Raw genomic sequence first — 13,041 nt, 5'->3', positions numbered from 1 at the left:
TTTCCAAGTTAAGAAGGGGCACAATTCTAGAACGCCACGGTAAATGACTCACTGCCAAAATTCGAAGTCTGTCTGCGAGTTTTGGATTTTAGCATTGTGTATGAGTTTCATAAAATTTGAATGAGGCAAACTTAAGTTAGAGTGCGAAAACGAAAATTGGATGGAAATACGGACGGAAAGATGGAAGGACGGACGATCTAGAGTAACACTTAATGCCCCCTTCGCCTATGGCGGTGGGATAAAAAAAAACAGACGCGGCCTTAGCTATGATACTTTTATGCAACTATTGACACAGAGACACGGACTGGCCTGCTTTGCAACAAAATTAATCAGATTATAAACTACTCGCTTACTTGGTTTACTCTGAGAATCTGATTGTTTACGAATAAAGGATGGAAATTATATTCCTCTCACCGTAGAACTGATTGAAGTAACTGGTGACTGTTTTCTTACGTCCAGTATCAAACACTCAACGCATATTTACATGTAGGTCGACACAAAATTAATATATAATATACGAGTGGTGCTGTATGATAATTTATAGACCAACATACTTCATATATATATAATGCCTAAAAATCTGTCCAATAATAACATTAATGGTACCAATTTTACTGCACTAGATGCTCATTTCGACAATTAATGTCAATTCAGTAATGCTAGAAGGCAACATTTTTAAAAATAAAAAAACCTTATGCAGGCGATAATCAAAAAGGATATTTTTTTTTAAAGTAAAGCCCAACCAGAGTTATACATGAGGGATATACATTCCATAATTTAAAATAATTTCCAAAAGACTATAACTGTTACAGCAAATTTCAATAAGAGTAATTTCTAAATATACATGATTACGGTCAAATATTGTATATTTACTTAACACGACGTTATCATCACGGTATATATACAGCGGTTTTTTTACTTTGCTCTTCAACTTCGTACTTTATTTGGCCTTTTTAACTTTTTCTGATTCGAGCGTCACTGATGAGTCTTTTGTAGAAGAAACCCGCGTCTGGCGTAAATACAAAATTTCAATCCTGGTATCTATGATGAGTTTATTTATTCGATCGTCACTGATGAATCTTTGTATACGAAAATCTCGTCTGGCCTACAAAATTATAAGCCTGGTATATATTTGTTTGATGAGTTTTTCTACTAATACCTTAACCAAGAAAACAATTGAATTGTGTATGCTTTACGTCCAGTCGCAAATATTTCATGCATATTCAGAACGATAAAAATTCATTATCCCTGAAGAGTTCAATTTTTATTTTTAAAAGCGAGCTCGATTTGTTTCCTATGAGTATAAATAAAGGGAGATATCATGTAATGATACAGATTTTCAAAGATTGAAGCTATTAGAAAGAAAAATATCATCTGAATAGAATAGAATAGAATAGAATATTCATCTCCCAAATAATAAGGCCCATAAATGGCATAAAAATCAGTTCCAATTGATTGACATAATTGATGATTACAACACTAAACATCACAGTGCATGAATATATTTACTGGCATAATGAAACATAGTCGGGACATTGCATTTTGCAAAAACAAAATGAACGACTTGGGTAATACTATATAACCCTGTTACCAAAATGAGGACAATACGCTATGTTATATTTCAATCTATAGTACATAGAACTGGGAAGACTATGTAAAATTATAGCGGCCGCTCGAGAACACAAGTACGTGAAATATATGACCTCATTTTGCTCATTCGTTGAGCCAATTAAAGACATGTAACAATTAAATACAAAGTTCTGGATGATGAATCCCATTTCTTATTATTTTGTAAAATAAATAATGATTTAACATTTTAAAACATGTCTTTTCAAATGATTTTAAAATACAATATAACGATCTTTTTCTGACAATAAAACGAAATGTATTCTAAAACCAACTACTAGCCTTATGTTCCTATAAACAGTGTATGGAACTGAGGACAGGGGGCACTTGATGTCTATGTTGTGTTGTGTGCTTTACAATTTATTTTATTGTGATGATGTTTCATTATTTGTAATGTGTATGTTATTATTCCTTTAACCCTCTTAAGGGTGTACTTTGTGCATAAAAATGAAAGCTTATGCATTCACCTAAGTGGCTTTCAGCTGATCGCTTATGATACATTGTTTACTCATATAATACTAATTACAAATGTAGCACTGGTAATCTATATACTTCAAGAAAAACGTTAATGCATTGGTCATGGAAATCCATTTATGTTGGGTATCTTAATTATTGTTTATTAGATTTGCAATTAAATGTAAATTTACTGCTAATTGTGTGTGTATTTATCGGCGATCTTCAAACGTTTGTCATAACTATATCCGTTTTGGAGTAGCCCTCGTGAGCCCCGGAAATGCTCAGTGTAACGGGTCAATTAACATTTTAAATACAATAATTGTTTGCAAGTTAAACTGGATGTAAACAAAGAATATTTAAATAGACTACCAAAGCGTGTAGCTAGTTTGAGAAGCAATGGCGGCTGTGCTTGACTTTATATTTTTATGTTATTTTATCACCCACATACCGATTTCCATATTTGTAGATGCTCAGGTGCTTTTACCAAAATGGATTTTTCCAACGAAGGTAAATTTAAAGTCAATCTTATGTAGTTTTTACAGACAAGACAGAGAAGCTTTTTTCTCAACAATCAATATTTTAATAAAAAGATCAATATGAATATTATTCTTTTACAAATTGAAAGCTAATCTAAAAAAAAAAAAAAAACCGTTGCATAGACTATATGGTAATTTACTGAAAGAAAATAATTTGTAAATTTACGGTAATGTATGGTTATTGCATAACCGTTAACCCGGGTAGATTTTGATGTTGCAGGAGCTTTGAAGAACAATATGATTTCCACGAGGGATGATATATCTACCAACATTTGCATGCAACAACCCTTTTCTTGTATAGCGCAAAGCCTAAATATAAATAAGAAGATGTGGTATGAGTGCCAATGAGACAACTCTCCATCCAAGTCGCAATATATAAAAATTAACAATTATAGGGCAAAGTACGGCCTTCAACACGGAGCCTTGGCTCACACCGAACAGCAAGCTATAAAGTGCCCCAATATGACTAGTGTAAAACAATTCAAACAGGAAAACCAACGGTCTAATCTATATAAAAAACGAGAAACACATATGAACCACACCAACAAACGACAACCACTGAAAAACAGGCTCCTGACTTAAGGCAGGTGCATACAAATGTAGCGGGTTTAAACGTTTTAACAGGCGCCAACCTAAAGACTGTTTCAAATATATTTTTGTCACTAAAGACGTCAACAATTCGAAGCTTTATTAGCATTAGTGTAATATCAACATCTTGCATGCTAACCTTCGTGACGTTCATTTTGAAATATTATTTCGCCATACAGTGAGATACAATATAGCATTAAATTTAGGTAATTTCAATATTTACAGGCAAACGTTCTTATCTATAGCGGACTATAAACGTATTCTATGAAAATGTGATAGCGACATTTTGCTGGTTAATGTTTTACATCAAAGTTTTACTATAAGGGAATGTGATTCTATCTTACAACCGAGAGGGGGGGGAGGATCTTTAATTTCTGTATTCTTTATATCTAAGTGCATTGTTTTTTTTCTTTTAAAATTCTCATGAAGATGATTTTACAATTTTCTTTTGCAGTTATATGATTTTTTGTCGAGCCTTCGACTTTTGTCGAAAAAGCGAGACATAGCGATCCTACATTCCGTCGGCGTCGTCGTCGTCGTCGTCGTCGTTGTCGTCGGCGGCGTCCACAAATATTCACTCTGTGGTTAAAGTTTTTGAAATTTTAATAACTTTCTTAAACTATCCTGGATTTCTACCAAACTTGGACAGAAGCTTGTTTATGATCATAAGATTATATTCAAAAGTAAATTTTGTAAAAAAAAAATTCCATTTTTTCCGTATTTTACTTATAAATGGACTTAGTTTTTCTGCCAGGAAACATTACATTCACTCTGTGGTTAAAGTTTTTGAAATTTTAATAACTTTCTTAAACTATCCTGGATTTCTACCAAACTTGGAAAGAAGCTTGGTTATGATCATAAGATAGTATCCAGAAGTAAATTTTGTAAAAAAAAAATTCCATTTTTTCCGTATTTTACTTATAAATGGACTTAGTTTTTCTGCCAGTTAACATTACATTCACTCTGTGGTTAAAGTTTTTAAAATTTTAACAACTTTCTTAAACTATCCTGGATTTGTACTACACTTGGACAGAAGCTTATTTATGATCATAAGATAGTATCTAGAAGAAAATTTTGATAAAAATATGTTCCATTTTTTCCGTATTTTACTTATAAATGGACTTAGTTTTTCTTCCAGTTAACTTTACATACAGTCTGCAGTTAAAGTTTTAAAAACATTTATTAGATTCAAAAACCATCCTGGATTTTTACCAAACTTGGACAGAAGCTACTTACAATCAAAAGATAGTATAGAGAGGAATATTTTTATTAATTTTTTTCCTCATTTTTGTTGAGCCTGCAATTAACAGCAAAAGTAGGCGAGACACTGGGTTCCGCGGAACCCTTACGAATTTTTTATTCTGTGTATAGTTCATTTCTGTAATCAGCATAATATAATCTAATTCCTTTATTTTCCACTGTTAATCGTTTTACTTTTGCACCCCGCTATTCTCTATTCTTTATTTTTTTGACTTATTTTTCCTTATTATAGATTTTTTATGAAATGGTATTATTCTTTTATTGAAGAAAGAAGAAGGGCCAATTTCTTTTAAATTCATATCACACCATCGCCATGCTTTCTTAAATAGTCGTTAAGTCTTTACTTTACTAACTCCTAGCAGAACGGAGGTCGACAATCTAACATTGTCTAACAATATAATAAATTATGTTGAAAGTAAAAGTCACATGTATTTGTCGTCCGATTAATTTATTTTGGTTAGATACCATCGATGCAATATATTACAAAAACTTGTAACATTTGCAATTGTGTATCAAATTGCATCCAGCAGCTATATATATAGCATTGAATAACATTTTGATTTTGTGAAAATATGTGTAATTTTTTTGAAAAAAATGTGTTCAGTAAGTGGTATATCCTTTTTAACAATCAAATTTCAATAGGGTTGTTTACCATTTTGAAAGGTTTACCCTGTAAGTATGGGCCATAACTCTTTTTAGTTAGTCTGGAATAGATAAGCATGATTATACGATTAATATATGAAGCTCTAGGAGAGGGAGTTAATTTCTGTGTTCTTTACTTGTTAATACCAATTTTCTCTAGCCTTATTTTTGCCCATTATTCTCTATTTCGTTAATTTTAACCCCCCTTTATTCTCTATTCTGAGCCAATATATTTTGAGCTTGGACATTTTACAGAAACAGTTTGTTCAACTTGAATTTAAACATCTACTTTTATATTGATTTGATTGAAGACATTCGTATTTTATAACATCATCTAAACTTTGTGCTTTGTTGATGTTTGTTAGTGAGCTTTCGCCCCGAATTAGCAATTACTTCACCTTAATATTTTAAAAACAAGAATAACAGAAGAAGGAAAAAATAAGTAATAGGAATCGGGAAATATATTATGAAAAAATTCAAAACAAATAATAGGATATATTTGCATACGCATACCAATATGTTTTACGTATGCTCTATGAAAATGTCGCAAAGTTCAAACTATTCATCAACCGCAAAAAAACAGATAATAAACATAATTAGATTTTTTTAAACACTTGTTGTCTTTATAGGTTGTGGAACTGAAAGCATGGTACTGTGCAGAGTTCAAGGACACCATGATGATTGACCCTCCAGCCTGGTTTAGAACCTTTGTCTACTGTGAATTTATCTTCCAGTTTCCTTTTTTCTTTGTAGCGGTGTATGCATTCATCAAAGGTAAGACAATGGTTGATTTTAACAAGCTCGTATGGTACAATTCGTCTCCAACAATTTTTGGGAATTTCAGTTACGTGATCGGTGTAGGAGGATCCTTTGTCAGAGATAATTGAAAATCGAAAAAGTTAAAATTGAATAGTCCAAAAACTTCAACATTGCCAAAACCACAAACTTTCAATATATATCGTTCCCTACTTCAAATTGTACAGTTTCAGACCATGCAGTACAATTTCAGTTAATGTAAATTTATGTCATAGTATAATCCACGAACCTAATCCTGCACTTAAAATGCATGTTTCATTGTTCAATGGACGCTAACCAACTACGCTGATGTACAAATAACTTAAACAGGACACGAGTAACACGACGGGTCCATCAACCATTTTGTTGCCATGGTGTTGTCTGTTTTTCTTCGATTTATGTTTTTTGATTGGCACTTTTGGTAGCTTCTCTCTCTCTTATTTTAATTGACCAATTAAAAATTAGAAGACATTTTTGCGCCTGTCCCAAGTCAGGAGCCTCTGGCCTTTGTTAGTCTTGTATGTTTTTTAATTTTAGTTCATTTATATGTTTTGGGGTTTAGTGTGACGTCCATTTTCACTGAACTAGTACACAATTTTAGTTAGGGGCCAGCTGAGGACCACCTCCGGGTGCGGGATTTTCCCGCTGCATTGAAGACCCATTGGTGGCATTCGGCTGTTGTCTGCTCTTTGGTCGGGTTGTTGTCTCTTTGACATATTCCCCGTTTCCATTCTCAATTTTATATGGTATGATTGCTGACGAGGCAACTGTCCAACAGAGATCTATTGACGATAAGTCACCGTACGGCTTTCAACAATGAGCACAGTCCATATATACCGTATAGTAAGCTATAAAAAACCACTACATGACAATGTGAAATAATTCATAAGAAACACCTAAGGCCTGATTTATGCTAAAAAACGAAATAAACGACAAACAGTTATGATAAACAGCAAATAACGATAGCCAATTAATTACATGCTCCTGACTTTGGACAGGCACATAAAGAATGTGGTGGGATTGAACACGATTATGAGCTCAACCCTCGTCTAACCGTCCCAGGAGTGGAACAGCACAACATAGGAACCATTGGAAAGGCTGTCTACTGATTGTTAGTAAGCACAAAACATCTAACAAGATGACAGAAGACTCAAAATGATGTTCTAAGAGTAATTGTTAGCTAGTCCATAACCGAGTTTCAACTAATAAATGTACATTTTTCAAAACCAAAAAATCAAACAGTACACGTCAAAAGAACAGATTACCTCAATACAACTATTTAAGAAATAGTAGTTGGAAAATGCTTAACAAAATATAATACACGTTTGTTTTTTGTCATTGCAGGAATCAAGAACTGTTCCTGGATAAGAACCCCAATGATCGTATATTCTACACACGTGGCAACAACTACAGCCGCCATTTGTTTCCATATTATGTACAACGATTTCAGCAAATCAAAACCTAAAGGACCAAAAACGCAAATAGAAAGACAGGCATTGTTGATGTTCTATTTCCCTTACTTGCTAATACCATTGCTGATGTTAACTAATTTTATATTTAGAGCAGACATTAAGACGAAACAGAAAATTCAATAGAGATGCCAGATTTTCCTCATTTGAAAATCATTTTGTTAATAGAACCAAAGGCGACCGAACCTGACGGAACAATGTGACATTCATGAAACTGACACATACTGGGAAAAAAAAAAACAATTTTTATGAGTGTTCAATGTGTGGAGTTTATATTATGGATTTAGTTGGACTAGATGTATGACGATGCTTTGCAATATTTTGCTCGAAATTATGATAGCAATAAAATTTTATATCAAGTTGTCGCTATCAGTAGTTAAAAATGTATACGAGTTTGAGAATCTAAAACTTAAAGATTTGATGCCATATTATATTATACTCCTCAGCCTTGCATACGTCAAAACTGACTGAGTGGCCGTATTTTCTCTCTCTTCATAACCTATGAATACAGAGGAAATATTATGATTCATATTATACCCTTTTACATAGAGTGTACAAGTACATTTATAAGTTAATTGGTTCGATATGCCCATGTTTGCGGTGACGTCTCAATAAACGAAATATTAATTTTACTTCAATATTTTTACAGTAGTGATAGAAACATCATAAACTGACAAAACTAAATCAGATATAGAGATTTTTGTGGAAAAATTATTTCACCTGCAGGAATTATTTAAAATGGTATTTCCAATCCAGCTTTTTATGGTAATATTCTTTATTTCTTTATAAAGCTAACAAAGTTAAGAATTGTCCTTCTATAAATTATATAATATTGAATATTTCATGCATATTGAGGACAAAAAAAAATTAACAATTACTCCAAAAGGTAGGGTCGCAAAGACCTAGATAATATGAGAGAAATTAAGTAACTGTATAAGAGGTATGTTGGATCGGGACAGAAATTTTGCCCTTCAACACGAGGCAACATACGGACCTCTCAAAAAGTACAAATTTAGTGTAAACGTTCTTCAACGTACTGACAGTGTGACACACAAACTACCCGATGTATCGAATTCCTAGTTCCGACCGTACGTGACTGCGTATTTATACATCCTGCAGAACTAGACCGACCCTATCTTAAACATTGCATGGGTTTACTGTCGAATGAGAAAAATCCAGGTCATTTTATTTCATCAACCTTGTCAACACTTAGTGAAAATGTTAATCGTATCCTTTAAATTAGGAATATTGGTAAAAGTTATAATCATTCTGTTGCATTTCAATCTCTGCTTCTTGTATTTTTGGGAGATGATAATCGTTAATTTATAGTTTGAAGCAAGACTAAGACTAGATATATGTAAATGTTTCATTTGTTATTCTGCATTGCAATTTTGTATCGTTGCATACCATCGTGTCCTCCGGTACTCTTGTGAACGTTGCTGTATGAAATATGATATGAGGTATACACCCAATAATAGTTGACATTATTAAGAATATATTTTAAGTTATCAGCAGATAATTTTTTGTTATGCTATGATATTGTTTTGTTTGTACACAAGTCACGTATTTTCGTTATCTATTATACCGTTATTTTGGAGTTGTGCTTTTTCTATTCTGATTTTTATTAGTTTTTCTTTTGTGTACCTTCTGTTAGTCCACTGAACGAGAAGGGAATTGGATTTAAAAAAGTTTAACGCGTCCCATATTCATGCTCCTGTCCAAAGTAAAAGAAAACCTCGTGTATGGTTGTCCTTTATAATATAAGATTTTAATGTTTTGTTCTTGCTTAATGAATTTGGTGTACATTGCATATTTTTTATAGTTTCAAGAGTTATTAGGTTTGTTTAGAACCAGGAAGATTTAGATAGAGCCTGGCATATTGTTGAAAACTAAATGAGAAGATCTGCATTAATTTTGTTTTCGTCATTTGTTTAGTTGGGTTGTTTTAATATTCTTGTGAAGGTCAGATCTTGCTATTTCTAATCGTTCATAGGGACCATTCAAAATAGTCTTGATTTCCGTGCTTACCTTAGGTTAGTTTGACATCTAATGTTTTAGGAGGAGGGTGTCAAACAAATAAATGTTTAAAAACTAACAAGATATAAACACAATAGCGAAAATCCGTCTATAAAGTCAACTTAATAAGATTATATTTAGCTTTTCATCTTGTTAAGAGTATCATAAGCTTATGACAAACCGGTACATAAAAACGGACAGAGTTTTTATATGTAAAACAGACCGCTGAAATATAACTTTATGAGGGATTATATGTTTTATTCAAAACTATTCATGTGATACAGATACCATCAAATCAAACATAAAACGTAAATAAACAACCCAGATCTCTTTAAGTTCAGAAAAAATGTCAACAAATGTCACATTTTCAAAACAAATTAAAATACGCGATAGTTTTAAGTCTTCTAAATAAATATTAAACACCATCGACATTGATCAATTGATTGTTTAGTTTTAGGCTAACCGCTATGATGCAGTACTATTTCCCATTGATATGGCGGACATGTGGATGAATATGTCTTCCTTGTAAACAATTACGAATACCATTGTATTACAAACGATTCAGAAAAAATTGTCATGGTTTGCAGACTAGAAAAAGAAAGAAATTTTAAAGGAGAAATCACTTCAATAACAAACTGAATTATCCGCGATATAGAGAGAGCAAGCGGAATTTAAGATTCTTAAAGAACTTGTACGTCAAATTATGAAAAAAACACTGTAAAATGTTGGATTCATCGCAATTCCATCCCGTTAATAACAAAATTGATTACGAAACTTAGTAATCCAAGGATCACGTTATTCATACATCATTTATTTTTTTCTCTTTTTCTTAGATCATCCATTCTTCTTTCACTGCTGTTTGTAGTTCGTCGATTCCACCTTTTTTGTTTTCTGTTCTTTCTTGCAGAGTTTTCTGTATTATTTCATTCTGTTTTTCACGATTAGCCAATATAACTATCAACACCTCTTTCAATGCAAGAATGCCCATTGACTAAAAGAGGAGGACTATAGGTATAACGCACAATGCGTCCTCAGTACACCCATCTGATTTTATTAATTTTTTACGAGCGCAATATTTGCAATTAATATAACGGCAGCTGATCCATCTGCTGTCATCTCCTTTCGACCAACATATTTAGTATCCATTGCGAAATATTAGATATATGTTAAAGTCTTTAACCAATAGGTGTTTTTTAATTGGATTACAATGTAAGTTCTTTGATTAATTCTGAAAATAAAGATGATTTACAGAGTTCCATTGATGTTTTATGCCTGTGGTGATGCTACTGTTGAATTATCTTTATGTCTAATGAATTTCGTTGTACATTTTAAAAAATCAAACACAATGTATAGTTTTTTAACTGTAATAACATAAACATGATTTTTAATTTTAGTTTCTTGTGTATAATTTGGAGTTTAGTATGACGTCCATTATCGCTGAACTAGTATGCATATTTGTTTAGGGGCCAGCTGAAGGACGCCTCCGGGTGCGGGAGATTCTCGCTGCATTGAAGACCCATTGGTGGCCTTCGGCTGTTGTCTGCTCTATGGTCGGGTTGTTGTCTCTTTGACACATTCCCCATTTCCATTCTCAATTTTATGATAAACGGTACCAATTTTTCTGCACCAGAAGCGCATTTGGACAATCAATGTTTCTTCAATGATGCTCGAGGCCAAAATATTTGAAAATCCAAAGCTTATTAAAAAGATGAAGAGCTATAAACCAAAAAGGACAAAAAGTATAGCCAAAGCCGACAAGGAATCAGAGCTTTGCATGAGGGAGATACATTCCTAAATTTTAAATAATTTCCAAAATTTTGTAACAGCAAATTTCAATAACACAAAAGCCGCATTTTCATGCCAGTACCGAAGTACTGACTACTGGGCTGGTGGTGCCCTCGGGTACTATAGTCAACCAGCAGAGGCATCGACCTTGTGTTAGTAATAACATAAACGGTACCAATTTTTCTGCACTAGATGCGCATTTCGACAATCAATGTCTCTTCAGTGATGCTCGAGGCCAAAATATTTGAAAATCCAAAGCCTAAACTAACGAATGAAAACATCCACGGAAAAATGGGCAAATTCAGCCAATCCTAATTTTTGGTAGTGTTTTTTTTAGTGTGGATTGTTAATTGTTTTCTTCTATTAACCACACAGTCACGTGTTTCTTTTATTTTGGTCATGAAATTGTCAGTTTTCGAATTATGAGTTTGAATATAATCTCAGTATCTTTCGCCTCTCTTTTATAAGTGAAAGACTGACAATCCAGACCATATCAATGAGAACAAAAGATGTAAAGACTATCAATAGCCTAAACCCTACTCCCAATAAAAAAACAAAAACAAAACAATAACAACAGCAACAAAAATTGTACTAAATCCGCAGGCAAAAATAAGATGAACTGCATGTTAATTAAAGAGCAAGCGTTTCTTGCTCCATTTGTTGCATACATCTGTTTTCTAATGACGTGTACAAATCCGGTGATAAGTCGTATCCGCTATTATTATCTTTCTAATGACGTGTACAAATCTGGTGATAAGTCGTATCCGCTATTATTATCTTTCTAGTGACGTGTACAAATCCGGTGATAAGTCGTATCCGCTTTTATTATCTTTTTAATGACGTGTACAAATCCGGTGATAAGTCGTATCCGCTATTATTATCTTTCTAATGACGTGTACAAATCTGGTGATAAGTCGTATCCGCTATTATAATCCTACAATCTTTTTTTTTTACATACAGTTTAATACATTTCAGCAGAACTAAAAAGAGAAACAATTGAATAATTTTCTTTTTAAAACATGTAAAACAAATGAATAATTATATAAATAAAATTCAAAATTGCTTACTGTTTGTTATCGCTGATACTAATGCTTGTCCTATTTGAGATATGATTACTCCTTTTTATCAAATTAGAGTCAACCTATACACCTCTCATGAGTTTATGTATTTATATATTCGCACAATGATACATCAAAAATATCAAATAAACATAATTTTGGCAGTAACTTCAATTAATAAATCCATGCAATGCGATAAAATGATTATCGCATTGCATGGATTTATTAATTTATATATCAATTTGGAATTTTTCGTCTTAAATAAAACAATGAAATAATCATAGAAGTGACCAAGCTTTGGAAATTTAAAGGTACAATGTGCTTGTTTTCAATCCATACAGTTGTAGCGACCGACCTATAAAAGTGTCACAAAAACAATCGAAATTTTTTATCACCTTAATTGATTTCCTCTATTGTCCTTTTTGGATTCTTGTAAATGGATTGTCAATATTGAAGGAAATATTTCTAGATGCGCACTGTATCAAATGCCATACACTAATTTGTGTGATACCATTATTGGAGTATAGAATATTAAATTTAATTATATAATGTTACAACTTTTTAATTAGACCAACGCATTAATATTATAATACCACGATCAATTGTTTGAAAGTTAAAGTTTTTAGGTAAATCCTTTTTCAAACTATCAAAGTCATGGAAGCAAGTGGCGCTTTTCGTTATTTCTACATGGTACATACACTTTGCAAATCAAAGTGTTCGGTTAAACCAGATTTTATCCCGGCCTTCCCCCTCTTTTATACGGCAGTTCAATAATATCTAAGCATATTAAGAAAAACACTAAACCACACA

At 32.6% G+C, this 13,041-nt stretch overlaps 1 protein-coding gene across 1 annotated transcript; it reads left to right on the top strand.

Annotated features, from left to right (window-relative positions):
• Positions 1-2,404: 2,404 nt before the first annotated feature.
• On the top strand, positions 2,405-7,736 carry LOC127711556 (sigma intracellular receptor 2-like). The gene is made up of 3 exons (XM_052217642.1): positions 2,405-2,589; positions 5,738-5,882; positions 7,248-7,736. The coding sequence occupies exons 1-3, from the start codon at positions 2,479-2,481 to the stop codon at positions 7,496-7,498; spliced, it is 507 nt and encodes a 168-aa protein (XP_052073602.1). The 5' UTR covers positions 2,405-2,478; the 3' UTR covers positions 7,499-7,736.
• The last annotated feature ends 5,305 nt before the right edge of the window (positions 7,737-13,041 follow it).

The sequence above is a fragment of the Mytilus californianus genome, unplaced genomic scaffold, assembly GCF_021869535.1.
Source record: "Mytilus californianus isolate M0D057914Y unplaced genomic scaffold, xbMytCali1.0.p SCAF_8, whole genome shotgun sequence".
Lineage (NCBI taxonomy): Eukaryota > Metazoa > Mollusca > Bivalvia > Mytilida > Mytilidae > Mytilus > Mytilus californianus.
This window is presented reverse-complemented; position numbering and strand designations above follow the sequence as displayed.

Excerpts from the sequence above, each read along its gene's own strand:
- LOC127711556 (XM_052217642.1), top strand. The coding sequence starts at position 2,479 with ATGGCGGCTGTGCTTGACTTTATATTTTTATGTTATTTTATCACCCAC. Across the intron at positions 2,590-5,737 it reads AATGGATTTTTCCAACGAAG|GTTGTGGAACTGAAAGCATG; the intron begins GTAAATTTAAAG and ends TTGTCTTTATAG. Across the intron at positions 5,883-7,247 it reads GGTGTATGCATTCATCAAAG|GAATCAAGAACTGTTCCTGG; the intron begins GTAAGACAATGG and ends TTGTCATTGCAG.